Raw genomic sequence first — 21,210 nt, 5'->3', positions numbered from 1 at the left:
AACTCCTTGGATGATTTCTACATTCCTTCACCCCCAAAGCTCTTCTTACTTATTCTGTGCCCTTCCCCGTAATCTCTTCGGACTGTTTGAAAAGTGCCACTCTCTAAACACAGTCAAGGCTTATGGTCCTGATAGCATCCATCCATGTGTACTAAACTTACACCTGTGCTTGCTTGCCTGTTTGAAAACTAAAACTTTATCTTCTTCGTGAAAGCATGCATTGATACATCCATCTCTAAGAAGGATGACCATTCTGACCCTTCTAATTATTGTCTTATTGCTTTGACATCTATCATTTCCAAAGTATTTGAATCCCTCCTCAACTCCCACATCCTTGGAAACCTTGAATCAGTCTTCTCTCTGATCACCTGTATGGCTTCCATAAGGCAAGATCCACTGGCTATATTCTTTCCTATTTTACTAATGTCTGGTCATCAACCCTGAAAGATTTGACAAGTCTTATGCAGTTCCCCTCAACATATGCAAAGTTTGTGACAGGATATGGCATTGGGATCTCATCTGTAAGCTCCCCTCTTATGGCTTCCCTCCCTTCCTTCATATCTAGCTCCTTCTCCAGTCAATCTATCCCTGTGGTTGTTGATGTATCAGCCTCCTCACATTTCTCCATCAACAGCAGTGTCCCTCAAGGTTCATTCCTGTCCCTGACTCTTTTGCTCTTACATTTTTTCTCCTTTTTATCATTGATTTCCTCTTCCACAAATAGCCAAGTGCACCCATACGCTGACAACTTAACACTGCATTTGCCCATATCCTTCCATTCTGCTTCTTCTCTCACTTGATCTGCATCTTGTTTTGACACAATTTCCTCAATAAACTCAGACTTTGGACAGGATATTTCATTGGGTTAGACAGAATCTAGTCAAGTTTAATGCCTCCAGGACCCAGTTTCTTCCCATCTCTCTATCAAAAACTCCTGACAACTCTCGTCTCTCTGACAGTTCTATAATTCCACCTCTTGACTTGGTGAGCGTACTTAGTATTACTGTAAAATTTGTTCTTTGTTGGAAATACCCTATTATGAGAATAACTAAGTCTGCTTCTGAGAAACTGGGAGTCATGTTTAGATGTCGAAATTTCATTTTTACTGAACAGTTCCTCCATTTATTCAAGGATTGATGTGATCGTGTTTGGAGTACTGCTCTTATATCTGGGGTTATTTCAGCTCTGGAATCTTACTTGACAGAGTTGAGGATTGATGCATCCTTGTATGAAGTACTGCTCTCACATCTGGGATGAGCTACAATGCATCCTTGTACTGCTCTCACATCTGGGATGGCTGTTGCTCTGCAATCGTACTTGACAGAGTTGAGTCGAATGCAGTCTGACTTCAAAACTGCTTGCCTTACCCTGCAGTGTTGGTCCACTTTCCCTCTTCTATATGTTATTTTTATTTATTTATTATACTTTGTCGCTGTCTCCCGCATTAGCGTGGTAGTGCAAGGAAACAGACAAAAGAATGGCTCAACCCACCCACAAACAAATGTATATACATACATGTCCTGCACACACACGATACATACCTATACATTTCAACGTATACATATATATACATACAAAGTACTGCTGTCACAACTGGGATGGCTGTAGCTCTGCAATCGTACGTGACAGAGTTGAGTCGAATGCAGTCCGACTTCAAAACTGCTTGCCTTACCCTGCAGTGTTGGTTCACTTTCCCTCTTCTATATGTTATTTTTATTTATTTATTATACTTTGTCGCTGTCTCCCGCATTAGCGTGGTAGTGCAAGGAAACAGACAAAAGAATGGCCCAACCCACCCACATACAAATGTATATACATACATGTCCGCACACGCACGTATACATACCTATACATTTCAAGGTATACATATATATACATACAAAGACATATACATATATACACATGTACATAATTCATACTTGCTGCCCATATTCATTCCTGTCGCCATCCCACCACACATGAAATGACAACCCCCTCCCCCCGCACGCACATGAGGTAGTGCTAGGAAAAGACAACAAAGGCAACATTCGTTCACACTCAGTCTCTAGCTGTCGTGTATAATGCACCGAAACTACAGCTCCCTTTGCACATCCAGGCCCCACAAAACTTTCCATGGTTTACCTCAGGTGCTTCACATGCTCTGGTTCAATCCATTGACAGCACGTCAACCCCCGTATACCAATTCACGCTATTCCTTGCAAGCCTTTCACCCTCCTGCATGTTCAGTCCCCAGTCGCTCAAAATTTTTTTCACTCCATCCTTCCGCATCCAATTTGGTCTCCCACTTATCGTTCCCTCAACGTCTGACACATATATCCTCTTTATCAATCTTTCCTCACTCATTCTCTCCATGTAACCAAACCATTTCAAAACACCCTCTTCTGCTCTCTCAACCACACTCTCATTATTACCACACATCTCTCTTACCCTTTCATCAGTTACTCGATCAAACCAGCCTCACACCACATATTGTCCTCAAACATCTCATTTCCAACACATCCACCCTCCTCCGCACAACCCTATCTATAGCCCACGCCTCACAACCATATAACATTCTTGGAACCACTATTCCTTTAAACATACCCATTTTTGCTTTCTGAGATAATGTTCTTGCCTTCTACACATATTTCAACGCTCCCAGAACTTTCGCCCCCTCCCCCACCTCGTGACTCACTTCCACTTCCATGGTTCCATCCGCTGCCAAATCCACTCCCAGATATCTAAAACACTTCACTTCCTCCAGTTTTTCTCCCTTCAAACTAACCTCCCAATTTACTTGTCCCTCAGCCCTACTGTACCTAATAACCTTGCTCTTATACACATTTACTCTCAGCTTTCTTCTTTTGCACACTTTATCAAACTCACTCTCCAGCTTCTGCAGTTTCTCACCCGAATCAGCCACCAGCGTTGTATCATCAGCAACCAGCAACTGACTCACTTCCCAAGCCCTCTCATCCACAACAGACTGCATACTTGCCCCTCTCTCCAAAACTCTTGCATTCACCTCCCTGACAACTCCATCCATAAACAAATTAAACAACCATGGAGTCATCACGCTTCCCTGCCGCAAACCTGCATTCACTGAGAACCAATCACTTTCCTCTCTTCCTACTCATACACATACCTTACATCCTCAATAAAAACTTTCCACTGCTTCTAGCACCTTGCCTCCCACACCATATATTCTTGATACCTTCCACAGAGCATCTCTATCAACTCTATCATATGCCTTCTCCAGATCCATAAGTGCTACATACAAATCCATTTGTTTTTCTAAGTATTTCGCACATACATTCTTCAGAGCAAACACCTGATCCACACATCCTCTACAACTTCTGAAACCACACTGCTCTTCCCCAGTCTGATGCTCTGTACATGCCTTAACCCTCTCAATCAATACCCTCCCATATAATTTCCCTTGTATTTGAAATCTCATCTTTATCCCCTTTGCCTTTCTACAATGGCACTGCATGCTTTCTGCCAATCCTCAGGCACTTCACCATGAGCCATACATACATTAAATATCCTTACCAACCAGTCAACAATGCAGTCACCCTCTTTTTTAATAAATTCCACTGCAATACCATCCTAACCCACTGCCTTGCCGGCTTTCATCTTCTGCAAAGCTTTCACTACCTCTTCTCTTCTATATGTATCACCTTGATTTTTGCTCCCGAGAGCTGGCTGTTTGTGTGCCCATACCACTATCTAGACCATGTGATACTCAGCAAGCAAGCTGCTGCATCACATGCTTACTTTGTGGCCATTAGAAACTCGAGGGTGGGCCATTTTGATAACTGTTCCGTTCCATACATCACAAAGCTCTGGAACTCTCTGCCTTCTGATGTCTTTCTCAATACCTATGACCTGGCACATTTTGAAATCTAAGTTTTTCACTTCCTCCAAATATTTTTAACACTTTCCCTTGTCTTCTTTTTTCTTTTCATAAACCTCTCTATATTTCAATTAAGGCACAGCCTTTATGTGGGCTTTTGTCCATGACTAGAGCCTCCAACTAAAAAAATTTCATATTTGTTTCACCTCCAAAAATCGCATCTTTGCTATACCCATGATAAACCTAAATTCACTTTACCCTCAACAAATGCATTTTCACTTGACCCTTGATGAATGTATGTTCACAGCACCTTTATTGCCATTGGCCTTTGATCTGAGTTCTGTAAGTCAGGCCAGGGGCCATTTTCTCAGTAACTTCATATTCACTACCCGTCATCTTTACTAATTCCATGCCTCCACTGGCTAAACACATCAGCACTGCATCCTTGACACCACAGGTCTTTGATTTAACCCTAACAGATCATGTCAACCATAGTATCACTTTACCCTCAAGAAAGTAATCTTCCCTATACCCTGAATCAGGGGTTCCAGACCTGGAGGTTGCCAAGTATTTTTCTCAGAGGCATAAAGCCATTAAGACTTGTTCACGGCTGTCAAAACATAACTGTTCTGTCGAAAAAGTCATTAGTTTTCCTTTGTCTTGTGCATAATTTGTTTTGGACAGCTATATTCAGTAACCATAGTTCCCTCAGTTACCCTATATTTTAGTTTTGATGGATATTTACTGTGATTATGAATAAGCTAGCTCATTTTGGGAAAAATTACAATGGTCTATCATAGAAGAAAGGTTGGGAACTACTGCCCTAGGTAATCTTAAATTCTGTTTATCCTTAATGAACGTATCTTCACTCCACCCTTGACATCACTGCCCTTTGATAGGACTCTTACAGGTCAGGTTAGAGGCCTTGGAGTGGTGAAGATTCATTTAACCTAAACCTGTACAGGACAGGCCAGATGCATCTTTACTAAACTTGAGTGAGAGGGACCTACTTTTGGAAGAAGATTAGAAAAGTATAAGGTAGCATAGAAGAACAGTATGCTTTTCTGTAGTATAGAAGGGAAACAACATAAGAGCACTAGAGATGTATAACTTGTACAATTAGAATTAGGAAGATACATGGAATGAACATATAGGAGGCCATGTACTGTAAAGAAGTCATTGGATGTCTTTTAGGATAGCGTGGTCATGTAGGATGTACAGCAGGTGATAAGTTGATCAAGATGGTATAAAGCAGTCTCAGAGAAGGTACTAGAAGTTTAGAAAGGATAAGATGATGTAGTGAGATTTTATTAGAGCTAAGGATGATTATTATGTCTCTATAGGAAGGCAACATATTGTTTTTGCTAATATTTTTTCTTCTCATTTTCCTTCCAACAGTGAGCACCTTGGTTTCTTCAATATGGATTTAGCCTGATCCTTATCAGTCAGGCCAAATGCAGTTTCACTAGACCAGGACCATTGACCTGTTAGAGGCTGTTGGTGTCAAGGGTGTAATGAGGAAGTTTGTCAGAGCTGAAGTGACAATATGTATGATAAGGATGTAGTGAAGGATGCCAAGGACGAAGTGAATTTGGAATTATCAAGAATTATAGGGAAGATGCATTGGCCATTGGTGAAGGTGCATTAATTGAGGGTGAAGTGAATTTAAGTTTACCAAGGGTTCATTGAAGATGCCATTGTCAGTGGTGAAGTGAAGATGTATTAGTTAAGGTGAATTGAATTTTGATATATCAGGGCTGTAGTGAAAATGCAGTTTGACATGGGTAAAGTGAAAGTAACCTCAAACCTGCCTTGTAAAGGTCCAGTCAACGGCTAGTGGTTTCAGGGGTGTAGTGCAGTTAAGGTTGAAATAAAGTTGAGGATGTAGTGCTGATTGCCTTTGACTTGCACCTTATTGATGAGGTCAAAACCTGGTGGCAGATCAAAGGCTTTTGGTGTCACAGGTATAGTGAAAGGGCCTTTGACTTGACCCATAAGGGTCAGGTCAAAGGCCAGTGTTATTGAGAATGTAGTGAAGATTTGTATGTTGAGGGTGAGGTTGAGATGAATTAGTTGAGGATGAAGTAAAGATGTGTTTGTGTTGGATGAAGTTAATGTAGGTTGATCAAGGGAGTAGTAAAGATGCATTTGTTGAGGGAGAAATGAAGATGCATTTCTCAAGGTCAAGTTGAATTAGGTTTGTCAAGGGTGTATTGAAGATGAGCTTTGTAGTGTCTCCCTCCTTAGTGAATATGTGAACAATAGTATAAAGGGAATTATACTGCATTCACCCATGAATTTCGTCACTTCTAGTTTAGATGAAAATGCCAGAGGAATGATTGGGGATGGAATGCAGCGGAAATATTTTGTGTATGGGGGTGGCATGAATGAAGAAGTTTGTCTCAATTGACAAATCAACTTGATGGGTAAAGTGAAAAAATAAGAAGCATTTTGATAAACGTACATGAATCACTTTGGCATACTGGGCAAGGGTTGAGGATGTGTGAATTGATGTTTGAGAATGTGTTTACATGATTACACCCCATTAACCCATTCACTTTGGTCACTACATATGTGTCATGGTATTCTTCTTTCTGTTCACTACTGCTGGTGCATGTACATATATAATTCTTAGATTGCCTGCCTCTGCTTTGAAGCAAAATGTATGGCCATTAATGCTTGTGTTCGCATCCCATACAATGGTAATAGATGCTGCAACCGAGAAAATTTCCATACACCAGTCAGTTTCTACAAAAAAAAGTTGAGGCTTGCATGAAATTATCAAAAAGAATAATAAATGTCAGTGATGAAAACTCTTTATATTTATACATTATTTGCTTGGAACAAAAGCACTTCCAAAAATACCACAATCTCAATTTGAATACCTGACAGTATTCTTAGCAAAAAATACCAGTCTCAATTAAAATACTTGACAGTATTCCTAGCATACTTCTTATGTCTAAAAATGCAGCTGTCTAACAGCACATGGAAGCAGTTTTTCAAACTGAGTGTATATGATTTTATCTAGATAATAATATTCCAGTTAATCCTGATAACAAACTTGCTAAGGTATTCTTTACAATATTTGAGAATCTTACACACACACACAATGTACAGTGGATATTAGGATTGCCACAGTGAAAGGTTTAACTTGAGAAGGCAGTAATGTTGATTGATAGATAGGTAGATAGAGTGACTATTTTATAATAAGCAACTATACAAGAAAAGTTTTAAATGATATGAAATGTGTTACCTGAAGATATATGATGTTCTGATAGTATTTCATAATTGTGTCATCATGTGTACAGTACCAGCATATAGTCTGACTCAAGTCCATTATTAACACCCCAGTCAGTGTGTTTCTCACTTTGAACAAATAAGAACATCATGCATATATAGTATCTATATTTCAAGTAATAGGCGTAATGTGCCATATGTATAGAAATGGAGCAACCTAACTTTTGAAAGGTGCATAGCACATGGAAGCAGTTTTTCATCAAGTTGGAGTGTATATTATTTATCTGGAAAATTATGTTCTCTTTTATTTTGATAACAAACTTGCTGAGGGATATTTGGGATATTTGAGAATCGTCCACACACAGAGTGTACAGTGGATATTAGGACTGCCACAGTGAAAGCTTTAAATTGGGAAGGGAGTAACGTTAATTGATAGATAGGTAGACAGATGGACTATTCTATGATAGACAACTGTACATAGAAAGTTTTGAATGATGTGAAATGTGTTGCCAGAGGATATAAGATATTCTGATGGATTTCTTGATTTTGCCATCATGTGTACAATACTAGTATACAACTTGACTCAAGTCCTTTGTTTATAGCCTAGCGAGTGTGTTTCTCATTATGAACAAATAAGAACATCATGCATACATAGTGTCTATACACCAAGTCATAATTCAGCACTGTGTAAGAGGGGCTTCTCTTTGTTGTTGGTTAAGGGCTAGCTGTTACACAACATATTTGACAAAACACTTATCTGTAAGAGTCCTTGGTATCCATCCCAAAAGAGCCACGCATATTTGTACAAAATAGTTCTTGTCCTCCTATGGTCCCAAGCTTAAGACCACTAAGATACTATTGTTCCTTGTTATTAAGGTAAGAGACAACTTGTGTCTTTTATCTTAATTATTTTTCCTGCCTAAGCAAGGTATCACCAGGAACAAATGAACAGCAGCCTTACTTGCTCACATTCAATCTTTAACTCTCATGTATGATGTGATGAAACCAGAGCTTACCATCCTGAGCCAAGGGTCACAGACTATTCAATGGCTTAATTTTGCTGCTTCTTGTACTCTGGTTCAGCCCATTAACAACATTGATTTTTATTATTTCCTATGAATACTTCTCACCCTTCTGCTTGTTTAGGCCCTGATACCCCAAACCTAATTCACTTAATCTTTCCATATCCTATATACTTATGTATATCTATCTTTTTAAACCAGGTATCCCAATCACCAGTCCTTTTTCAGCACACAAATCGACAAGCTCCTCACCATTTTCATTTACAACACCTAATAATGATGGTTTATGTAATTTTATAATGGAAATATTGTAAGTGGTAGTAAAAGCTTGACTGATGTTTTTCAGATATGTGGGCTCACTCTGGATTTAAGTGAGAGAAGCTTAGCTGTGTTGTATCTTGCTTCAGTTCAGGCATTGGCTGTAAGTATGATTTTTGCTCATTATGCTGATATCACATTCATTAGACATTTCTGGTAATACTGTACAGGCTATATATATTTTTTCATACTTGATTGCTGTTTCCCATGTTACCAAGATAGTGTCAGGAAACAGCCAAAGAAAGACACATCCACATAAATATATATATGACTGTAGCAATTTGCTCCCTCCCAATAAAACACAAAATATTGTGGGCATCACATATGACACACAGCCTTCACTTCCACATCATAAACATCAACATGAAAGCTACACAAACTGTATACCCTTTGTAAACAAACTGGTACCATAATTGGTCAAGAAAAAGAACCCCATAGTACCCCCCCTACAAACAAATTCTGCTGCACCACCCTAAACTATGCCTCACCATTTCCAAAGGAAATATAAAAAAAAACTACAAACCACACAGAACAGATTTCAGAACAATAATCTGCTGCCTAATGACCACAAACACCAACAGGAAGAAAAAAAAACCCTCCCAATACAATCCTACCTCAGTATGCTGGGCATTCATTTCTTTGCTACAGCACGAGACTCTTCCCATCCAACCCACTCCAAAACTAACCACCAACTCCCAACAGAAACAAAAAAGCATACCCCCTACTTCAGATTTCAGCATCTTGTAATCAGAGAATTCACCATCCCAACAGACACTATACAAAACATATACAGACCAAAGTGAACAAATGAGCACTAAGCAGCTGCCTACCAAAACTTGGTGTTAATTATCACCCCATTAAACACACTCATCAGAAACCACACATCCACAAGTTACACTTTCTTGTCTATGCTCAGAACATCATCCTTTCCTGAATACTGCAAACATCATTTTAACACATCTCAAGACACTTCATAACTATGATAAAACTACCAATAAAGACTCTATACAATTAATGATGAAGTGCCCCACACCCCCTGCATTGACACATACATAACATCACAACACTTTATGACCTGTGGTCCCTTCCAGTAATTGTGGCCAACTACCTGAGTGCTTCAGGAACTGTAAAAGAAAGGAGGCATTCCTTGGGTAGGAAGGTAAGTAAAGTAAAATTATATATATATATAAAGGCAGCAAGTATGAATTATGTACATGTGTATATATGTATATGTCTGTGTATGTATGTATGTATATATATATATATATATATATATATATATATATATATATATATATATATATATATATATATATATTCCCTGGGGATAGGGGAGAAAGAATACTTCCTGCGTGTCGTAGAAGGCGACTAAAAGGGGAGGGAGCGGGGGGCTGGAAATCCTCCCCTCTCATTTTTTTTAATTTTCCAAAAGAAGGAACAGAGAATTGGGCCAGGTGAGGGTATTCCCTCAAAGGCCCAGGCCTCTGTTCTTAACGCTACCTCGCTAATGCGGGAAATGGCGAATAGTTTGAAATAAAAAAAAAAAAAATGTGCACCTACATGCACGTAAACATTATCATTTATTTCTTTATTATACTTTGTCGCAGTCTTCCACTTAGCGAGGTAGCACAAAGAAACAGACGAAAGAATGGCCCAACCCACCCACAGACACATATATATATACATATACGTCCACATATGCACATATACATACCTATACATTTCAACGTATACATATATATACATACACAGACATATACATATATACACATGTTCATAATTCATACTTGCTGCCCTTATTCATTCCCGTCGCTACCCCGCCCCCTCCCCCACCCTGTGACTCACTTACGTTTCCATGGTTCCATCCGCTACTAAATCCACTCCCAGATATCTAAAACACTTCACTTTCTCCAGTTTTTCTCCATTCAAACTTACCTCCCAATTGACTTGTCCCTCAACCCTACTGTACCTAATAACCTTGCTCTTATTCACATTTACTCTCAGCTTTCTTCTTTCACACGCTTTACCAAACTCAGTCACCAGCTTCTGCAGTTTCTCACCCGAATCAGCCACCAGTGCTATATCATCAGCGAACAACAACTGACTCGTTTCCCAAGCTCTCTCATCCACAACAGACAGCATACTTGTCCGTCTCTCCAAAACTCATGCATTCACCTCCCTAACAACCCCATCCATAAGCAAATTAAACAACAATGGAGACATCACGCACCCCTGCCGCAAACCGACATTCACTGAGAACCAATAACTTTCCTCTCTTCCTACTCGTACACATGCCTTACATCCTCGATAAAAACTTTTCACTGCTTCTAACAACTTGCCTCCCACACCATATATTCTTAATACGTTCCACAGAACATTTCTGTCAACTCTTATAATATGCCTTCTCCAGATCCATAAATGCTACATACAACTCCATTTACTTTTCTAAGTAATTCTCGCATACATTCTTCAAAGCAAACACCTGATCCACACATCCTCAACCACTTCTGAAATCACACTACTATTCCCCAATCTGATGCTCTGTACATGCCATCACCCTCTCAATCAATACCTTCCCAAATAATTTCCCAGGAATACTCAACAAACTTATACCTCTGTAATTGCAGCACTCATCTTTATCCCCTTTGCCTTTGTACAATGGCACTATTCATGCATTCCGCCAATTCTCAGGCACCTCACCATGAGTCATACATACATTGATTATCCTTACCAGCCAGTCAACAGCACAGTCACCCCCTTTTAATAAATTCCACTGCAGTACCATCCAAACCCACTGCCTTGCCCGCTTTCATCTTCCGCAAGGCTTTTACTACCTCTTCTCTGTTTACCAAATCATTCTCCCTAACCCTCTCACTTCATACACCATGTCAACCAAAACACCCTGTAACTGCCACTCTATCATCTAACGCATTCAACAAACCTTCAAAATACTTCTGACATCACCACTCCTTGTTATCACCATCCCATTAGCTCTCTTCACCGATGTTCCCATAAGTTTTCTTGTCTTATGCAAGAAAGAGGGGCAAGTATGCTGTCTGTTGTGGATGAGAGAGCTTGGGAAGTGAGTCAGTTTTTGTTCGCTGATGATACAGTGCTGGTGGCTGATTCAGGTGAGAAACTGCAGAAGCTGGTGACTGAGTTTGGTAAAGTGTGTGAAAGAAGAAAGCTGAGAGTAAATGTGAATAAGAGCAAGGTTGTTAGGTATAGTAGGGTTGAGAGACAAGTTAATTGGGAGGTAAGTTTGAAGGGACAAAAACTGGAGGAAGTGAAGTGTTTTAGATATCTGGGAGTGGATTTGGCAGCGGATGGAACCATGGAAGCTGAAGTGTCATAGGGTGGGGGAGGGAGCGAAAGTTCTCGGAGCATTGAAAAATGTGTGGAAGGTGAGAATATTATCTTGGAAAGCAAAAATGGGTATGTTTGAAGGAATAGTGGTTCCAACAATGTTATATGGTTGCGAGGCGTGGGCTATAGATAGAGTTGTGCGAAGGCAGTTGGATGTGCTGGAAACGAGATGTTTGAGGACAATATGTGGTGTGAGGTGGTTTGATCAAGTAAGTAATGAAAGGATAAGAGAGTTGTGTGGTAATAAAAAGAGTGTGGTTGAGAGAGCAGAAGAGGGTGTTTTGAAATGATTTGGTCACATGAAGAGAATGAGTGAGGAAAGATTGACCAAGAGGATATATGTGTCGGTGGTGGAGGGAACGAGAAGTGGGAGACCAAAATGGAGGTGGAAAGGTGGAGTGAAAAAGATATTGAGTGATCGGAGCCTGAACATGTAGGAGGGTGAAAGGTGTGCAGGGAATAGAGTGAATTGGAATGATGTGGTATACCGGGGTCGACATGCTGCCAGTGGATTGAACCAGGGCATGTGAAGTGTCTGGGGTAAACCATGGAAAGTTTTGTGGGGCCTGGATGTGGAAAGGGAGCTGTGGTTTCGATGCATTATACATGACAGCTAGAGACTGAGTGTGAATGAATGTGGCCTTTGTTGTCTTTTCCTAGCGCTACCTCATGCACATGCGGGAGAAGGGGGGCTATCATTTCATGTGTGGCGGGGTGGCGACAGGAATGAATAAGGGCAGACAGTATGAATTATGTACATGTGTATATATATATATATATATATATATATATATATATATATATATATATTTTTTTTTTTTTTTTCTTTATTATACTTTGTCGCTGTCTCCCGCGTTTGCGAGGTAGCGCAAGGAAACAGACGAAAGAAATGGCCCAACCCCCCCCCATACACATGTATATACATAAGTCCACACACGCAAATATACATACCTACACAGCTTTCCATGGTTTACCCCAGACGCTTCACATGCCTTGATTCAATCCACTGACAGCACGTCAACCCCGGTATACCACATCGCTCCAATTCACTCTATTCCTTGCCCTCCTTTCACCCTCCTGCATGTTCAGGCCCCGATCACACAAAATCTTTTTCACTCCATCTTTCCACCTCCAATTTGGTCTCCCTCTTCTCCTCGTTCCCTCCACCTCCAACACATATATCCTCTTGGTCAATCTTTCCTCACTCATTCTCTCCATGTGCCCAAACCACTTCAAAACACCCTCTTCTGCTCTCTCAACCACGTTCTTTTTATTTCCACACATCTCTCTTACCCTTACGTTACTCACTCGATCAAACCACCTCACACCACACATTGTCCTCAGACATCTCATTTCCAGCACATCCATCCTCCTGCGCACAACACTATCCATAGCCCACGCCTCGCAACCATACAACATTGTTGGAACCACTATTCCTTCAAACATACCCATTTTTGCTTTCCGAGATAATGTTCTCAACTTCCACACATTCTTCAAGGCCCCCAGAATTTTCGCCCCCTCCCCCACCCTATGATCCACTTCCGCTTCCATGGTTCCATCCGCTGCCAGATCCACTCCCAGATATCTAAAACACTTCACTTCCTCCAGTTTTTCTCCATTCAAACTCACCTCCCAATTGACTTGACCCTCAACCCTACTGTACCTAATAACCTTGCTCTTATTCACATTTACTCTTAACTTTCTTCTTCCACACACTTTACCAAACTCAGTCACCAGCTTCTGCAGTTTCTCACATGAATCAGCCACCAGCGCTGTATCATCAGCGAACAACAACTGACTCACTTCCCAAGCTCTCTCATCCCCAACAGACTTCATACTTGCCCCTCTTTCCAAAACTCTTGCATTTACCTCCCTAACAGCCCCATCCATAAACAAATTAAACAACCATAGAGACATCACACACCCCTGCCGCAAACCTAAATTCACTGAGAACCAATCACTTTCCTCTCTTCCTACACGTACACATGCCATACATCCTCGATAAAAACTTTTCACTGCTTCTAACAACTTTCCTCCCACACCATATATTCTTAATACCTTCCACAGAGCATCTCTATCAACTCTATCATATGCCTTCTCCAGATCCATAAATGCTACATACAAATCCATTTGCTTTTCTAAGTATTTCTCACATACATTCTTCAAAGCAAACACCTGATCCACACATCTATATATATATATATATATATATATATATATATATATATACATATATCCCTGGGGATAGGTATCCCTGGGGATAGGGGAGAAAGAATACTTCCCACATATTCCCTGCGTGTCGTAGAAGGCGACTAAAAGGGGAGGGAGCGGGTGGCTGGAAATCCTCCCCTCTTGTTTTTTTTTAATTTTCCAAGAGAAGGAACAGAGAAGGGGGCAGGTGAGGATTTTCCCTCTAAGGCCCAGTCCTCTGTTCTTGGCGCTACCTCGCAAATGCGGGAAATAGCGAATAGTATGAAAAAAAAAAAATATATATATATATATATATATATATATATATATATATATATATATATATATATATATATATATATATTTTTTTTTCTTTATTATACTTTGTCGCTGTCTCCCGCGTTTGCGAGGTAGCGCAAGGAAACAGACGAAAGAAATGGCCCAACCCACCCCCATACACATGTATATACATACGTCCACACACGCAGAATATACATACCTACACAGCTTTCCATGGTTTACCCCAGGCGCTTCACATGCCCTGATTCAATCCACTGACAGCACGTCAACCCCGGTATACCACATCGCTCCAATTCACTCTATTCCTTGCCCTCCTTTCACCCTCCTGCATGTTCAGGCCCCGATCACACAAAATCTTTTTCACTCCATCTTTCCACCTCCAATTTGGTCTCCCTCTTCTCCTCGTTCCCTCCACCTCCGACACATATATCCTCTTGGTCAATCTTTCCTCACTCATTCTCTCCATGTGCCCAAACCATTTCAAAACACCCTCTTCTGCTCTCTCAACCACGCTCTTTTTATTTCCACACATCTCTCTTACCCTTACGTTACTTACTCGATCAAACCACCTCACACCACACATTGTCCTCAAACATCTCATTTCCAGCACATCCATCCTCCTGCGCACAACTCTATCCATAGCCCACGCCTCGCAACCATACAACATTGTTGGAACCACTATTCCTTCAAACATACCCATTTTTGCTTTCCGAGATAATGTTCTCGACTTCCACACATTCTTCAAGTCTCCCAGAATTTTCGCCCCCTCCCCCACCCTATGATCCACTTCCGCTTCCATGGTTCCATCTGCTGCCAGATCCACTCCCAGATATCTAAAACACTTCACTTCCTCCAGTTTTTCTCCATTCAAACTCACCTCCCAATTGACTTGACCCTCAACCCTACTGTACCTAATAACCTTGCTCTTATTCACATTTACTCTTAACTTTCTTCTTTCACACACTTTACCAAACTCAGTCGCCAGCTTCTGCAGTTTCTCACATGAATCAGCCACCAGCGCTGTATCATCAGCGAACAACAACTGACTCACTTCCCAAGCTCTCTCATCCCCAACAGACTTTGTACTTGCCCCTCTTTCCAAAACTCTTGCATTTACCTCCCTAACAACCCCATCCATAAACAAATTAAACAACCATGGAGACATCACACACCCCTGCCGCAAACCTACATTCACTGAGAACCAATCACTTTCCTCTCTTCCTACACGTACACATGCCTTACATCCTCGATAAAAACTTTTCACTGCTTCTAACAACTTGCCTCCCACACCATATATTCTTAATACCTTCCACAGAGCATCTCTATCAACTCTATCATATGCCTTCTCCAGATCCATAAATGCTACATACAAATCCATTTGCTTTTCTAAGTATTTCTCACATACATTCTTCAAAGCAAACACCTGATCCACACATCCTCTACCACTTCTGAAACCACACTGCTCTTCCCCAATCTGATGCTCTGTACATGCCTTCACCCTCTCAATCAATACCCTCCCATATAATTTACCAGGAATACTCAACAAACTTATACCTCTGTAATTTGAGCACTCACTCTTATGCACTATGCACGCATTCCACCAATCCTCAGGCACCTTACCGTGAGTCATACATACATTAAATAACCTTACCAACCAGTCAACAATACAGTCACCCCCTTTTTTAATAAATTCCACTGCAATACCATCCAAACCTGCTGCCTTGCCGGCTTTCATCTTCCGCAAAGCTTTTACTACCTCTTCTCTGTTTACCAAATCATTTTCCCTACCCCTCTCACTTTGCACACCACCTCGACCAAAACACCCTATATCTGCCACTCTATCATCAAACACATTCAACAAACCTTCAAAATACTCACTCCATCTCCTTCTCACATCACCACTACTTGTTATCACCTCCCCATTTGCGCCCTTCACTGAAGTTCCCATTTGCTCCCTTGTCTTACGCACTTTATTTGCCTCCTTCCAGAACATCTTTTTATTCTCCCTAAAATTTAATGATACTCTCTCACCCCAACTCTCATTTACCCTTTTTTTCACCTCTTGCACCTTTCTCTTGACCTCCTGTCTCTTTCTTTTATACGTCTCCCACTCAACTGCATTTTTTCCCTACAAAAATCGTCCAAATGCCTCTCTCTTCTCTTTCACTATTACTCTTACTTCTTCATCCCACCACTCACTACCCTTTTTAATCAACCCACCTCCCACTCTTCTCATGCCACAAGCATCTTTTGCGCAATCCATCACTGATTCCCTAAATACATCCCATTCCTCCCCCACTCCCCTTACTTCCATTGTTCTCACCTTTTTCCATTCTGTACTCAGTCTCTCCTGGTACTTCCTCACACAAGTCTCCTTCCCAAGCTCACTTACTCTCACCACCCTCTTCACCCCAACATTCACTCTTTTTTTCTGAAAACCCATACAAATCTTCACCTTAGCCTCCACAAGATAATGATCAGACATCCCTCCAGTTGCACCTCTCAGCACATTAACATCCAAAAGTCTCTCTTTCGCGCACCTCTCACTTAACACGTAATCCAATAACGCTCTCTTGCCATCTCTCCTACTTACATAAGTATACTTATGTATATCTCGCTTTTTAAACCAGGTATTCCCAATCATCAGTCCTTTTTCAGCACATAAATCTACAAGCTCTTCACCATTTCCATTTACAACACTGAACACCCCATGTATACCAATTATTCCCTCAACTGCCACATTACTCACCTTTGCATTCAAATCACCCATCACTATAACCCGGTCTCGTGCATCAAAACCACTAACACACTCATTCAGCTGCTCCCAAAACACTTGCCTCTCATGATCTTTCTTCTCATGCCCAGGTGCATATGCACCAATAATCACCCATCTCTCTCCATCAACTTCCAGTTTTACCCATATTAATCGAGAATTTTCTTTCTTACATTCTATCACGTACTCCCACAACTCCTGTTTCAGGAGTACTGCTACTCCTTCCCTTGCTCTTGTCCTCTCACTAACCCCTGACTTTACTCCCAAGACATTCCCAAACCACTCTTCCCCTTCACCCTTGAGCTTCGTTTCACTCAGAGCCAAAACATCCAGGTTCCTTTCCTCAAACATACTACCTATCTCTCCTTTTTTCACATCTTGGTTACATCCACACACATTTAGGAACCCCAATCTGAGCCTTCGAGGAGTATGAGCACTCCCCACGTGACTCCTTCTTCTGTTTCCCATTTTAGAAAGTTAAAAAAATACAAGGAGGGGAGGATTTCTGGCCCCCCGCTCCCGTCCCCTCTAGTCGCTTTCTACGACACGCGAGGAATGCGTGGGAAGTATTCTTTCACCCCTATCCCCAGGGATAATATACATATATATATATATATATATACACATACACACATACATGCACATATACACACACACACACATACATATATATACATATGAAAAATGTAAGAAACAATATAGAAAACTGAAACTTCTAGCTTGAAATAAAAAGAAAAAAATGAATGTCACATAATGGTTCAACCTCTGGCTATGGAAAAAGGAAATGTTTAATTTATTTACACAAAAGTCAGTAGTAGTTCTCATCAATTTAACCACTGTATCAGTAAGCTTCAATGTCTAAGCTACATTTTTTCCAGTTTCACTATTTTCTTGTCAAAACACCATGTATGAAAACTATCACTCTATCACTCTTTCGTACTATTCGCCATTTCCCGCATTAGCGAGGTAGCGTTAAGAACAGAGGACTGGGCCTTTGAGGAAATATCCTCACCTGGCCCCCTTCTCTGTTCCTTCTTTTGGAAAATTTAAAAAAAAAAAAAAAAAATGAGAGGGGAGGATTTCCAGCCCCCCGCTCCCTTCCCTTTTAGTCGCCTTCTAGGACACGCAGGGAATATATATATATATATATATATATATATATATATATATATATATATATATATATATATATATATATGCAATTGAGTGGGAGATGTATAAAAGAAAGAGACAGGAGGTCAAGAGAAAGGTGCAAGAGGTGAAAAAGAGGGCAAATGAGAGTTGGGGTGAGAGAGTATCATTAAATTTTAGGGAGAATAAAAAGATGTTCTGGAAGGAGGTAAATAAAGTGCGTAAGACAAGGGAGCAAATGGGAACTTCAGTGAAGGGCGCAAATGGGGAGGTGATAACAAGTAGTGGTGATGTGAGAAGGAGATGGAGTGAGTATTTTGAAGGTTTGTTGAATGTGTTTGATGATAGAGTGGCAGATATAGGGTGTTTTGGACGAGGAGGTGTGCAAAGTGAGAGGGGTAGGGAAAATGATTTGGTAAACAGAGAAGAGGTAGTAAAAGCTTTGCGGAAGATGAAAGCCGGCAAGGCAGCAGGTTTGGATGGTATTGCAGTGGAATTTATTAAAAAAGGGGGTGACTGTATTATTGACTGGTTGGTAAGGTTATTTAATGTATGTATGACTCATGGTGAGGTGCCTGAGGATTGGCGGAATGCGTGCATAGTGCCATTGTACAAAGGCAAAGGGGATAAGAGTGAGTGCTCAAATTACAGAGGTATAAGTTTGTTGAGTATTCCTGGTAAATTATATGGGAGGGTATTGATTGAGAGGGTGAAGGCATGTACAGAGCATCAGATTGGGGAAGAGCAGTGTGGTTTCAGAAGTGGTAGAGGATGTGTGGATCAGGTGTTTGCTTTGAAGAATGTATGTGAGAAATACTTAGAAAAGCATATGGATTTGTATGTAGCATTTATGGATCTGGAGAAGGCATATGATAGAGTTGATAGAGATGCTCTGTGGAAGGTATGAAGAATATATTGTGTGGGAGGCAAGTTGTTAGAAGCAGTGAAAAGTTTTTATCGAGGATGTAAGGCATGTGTACGTGTAGGAAGAGAGGAAAGTGATTGGTTCTCAGTGAATGTAGGTTTGCGGCAGGGGTGTGTGATGTCTCCATGGTTGTTTAATTTGTTTATGGATGGGGTTGTTAGGGAGGTGAATGCAAGAGTTTTGGAAAGAGGGGCAAGTATGAAGTCTGTTGTGGATGAGAGAGCTTGGGAAGTGAGTCAGTTGTTGTTCGCTGATGATACAGCGCTGGTGGCTGATTCATGTGAGAAACTGCAGAAGCTGGTGACTGAGTTTGGTAAAGTGTGTGAAAGAAGAAAGTTAAAAGTAAATGTAAATAAGAGCAAGGTTATTAGGTACAGTAGGGTTGAGGGTCAAGTCAATTGGGAGGTAAGTTTGAATGGAGAAAAACTGGAGGAAGTAAAGTGTTTTAGATATCTGGGAGTGGATCTGGCAGCGGATGGAACCATGGAAGCGGAAGTGGATAATAGGGTGGGGGAGGGGGCAAAAATTCTGGGAGCCTTGAAGAATGTGTGGAAGTCGAGAACATTATCTCAGAAAGCAAAAATGGTTATGTTTGAAGGAATAGTGGTTCCAACAATGTTGTATGGTTGCGAGGCGTGGGCTATGGATAGAGTTGTGCGCAGGAGGATGGATGTGCTGGAAATGAGATGTTTGAGGACAATGTGTGGTGTGAGGTGGTTTGATCGAGTAAGTAACGTAAGGGTAAGAGAGATGTGTGGAAATAAAAAGAGCGTGGTTGAGAGAGCAGAAGAGGATGTTTTGAAATGGTTTGGGCATATGGAGAGAATGAGTGAGGAAAGATTGACCAAGAGGATATATGTGTTGGAGGTGGAGGGAACGAGGAGAAGTGGGAGACCAAATTGGAGGTGGAAAGATAGAGTGAAAAAGATTTTGTGTGATCAGGGCCTGAACATGCTGGAGGGTGAAAGGAGGGCAAGGAATAGAGTGAATTGGATCAATGTGGTATACCGGGGTTGACGTGCTGTCAGTGGATTGAATCAGGGCATGTGAAGCGTCTGGGGTAAACCATGGAAAGCTGTGTAGGTATGTATATTTGCGTGTGTGGACGTGTGTATATACATGTGTATGGGGGTGGGTTGGGCCATTTCTTTCGTCTGTTTCCTTGCGCTACCTCGCAAATGCGGGAGACAGCGACAAAGCAAATAAAAAAAATATATATATATATATATATATATATATATATATATATATATATATATATATATATATATATATATATATATATATAAATTTTTTTTCACACTATTCGCCATTTCCCGCAATAGCGAGGCAGCGTTAAGAACAGAGGACTGGGCCTTGAGAGAATATCCTCACCTGGCCCCCTTCTCTGTTCCTTCTTGTGGGAAAAAAAAAAAAAAGAGAGAGGGGAGGATTTCCAGACCCCCGCTCCTTTCCCTTTTAGTCGCCTTCTATGACACGCAGGCAATACGTGGGAAGTATTCTTTCTCCCCTATCCCCAGGGATAATATATATATATATATATTTTTTTTATTTTGCTTTGTCGCTGTCTCCCGCGTTTGCGAGGTAGCGCAAGGAAACAGACGAAAGAAATGGCCCAACCCACCCCCATACACATGTATACACATATACGTCCAGTTTTTCTCCATTCAAACTTACCTCCCAGTTGACTTGACCCTCAACTCTACTGTACCTAATAACCTTGCTCTTATTCACATTTACTCTTAACTTTCTTCTTTCACACACTTTACCAAACTCAGTCACCAGCTTCTGCAGTTTCTCACATGAATCAGCCACCAGCGCTGTATCATCAGCGAACAACAACTGACTCACTTCCCAAGCTCTCTCATCCACAACAGACTTCATACTTGCCCCTCTTTCCAAACCTCTTGCATTCACCTCCCTAACAACCCCATCCATAAACAAATTAAACAACCATAATATATATATATATATATATATATATATATATATATATATATATATATATATATATATTATTTATTTTTTTTTATTTATTTTCCTTTGTCGCTGTCTCCCGCATTTGCGAGGTAGCGCAAGGAAACAGACGAAAGAAATGGCCCAACCCACCCCC

At 40.8% G+C, this 21,210-nt stretch overlaps 1 protein-coding gene across 14 annotated transcripts in view; it reads left to right on the top strand.

Annotated features, from left to right (window-relative positions):
• Nucleotides 1–21,210, top strand: part of LOC139754624 (FGGY carbohydrate kinase domain-containing protein) — a 137,582-nt gene that overhangs the window by 87,409 nt on the left and 28,963 nt on the right. For all 14 annotated transcript variants that reach the window (XM_071672114.1, XM_071672111.1, XM_071672112.1 and 11 more), the window contains one exon: nucleotides 8,441–8,515. In XM_071672114.1, the coding sequence (XP_071528215.1) occupies nucleotides 8,441–8,515 (75 nt within the window). The remainder of the gene's footprint in view (nucleotides 1–8,440; nucleotides 8,516–21,210) is intronic.

Source organism: Panulirus ornatus, chromosome 17 (assembly GCF_036320965.1).
Source record: "Panulirus ornatus isolate Po-2019 chromosome 17, ASM3632096v1, whole genome shotgun sequence".
NCBI classification, from domain to species: Eukaryota; Metazoa; Arthropoda; class Malacostraca; order Decapoda; family Palinuridae; genus Panulirus; species Panulirus ornatus.
This window is presented reverse-complemented; position numbering and strand designations above follow the sequence as displayed.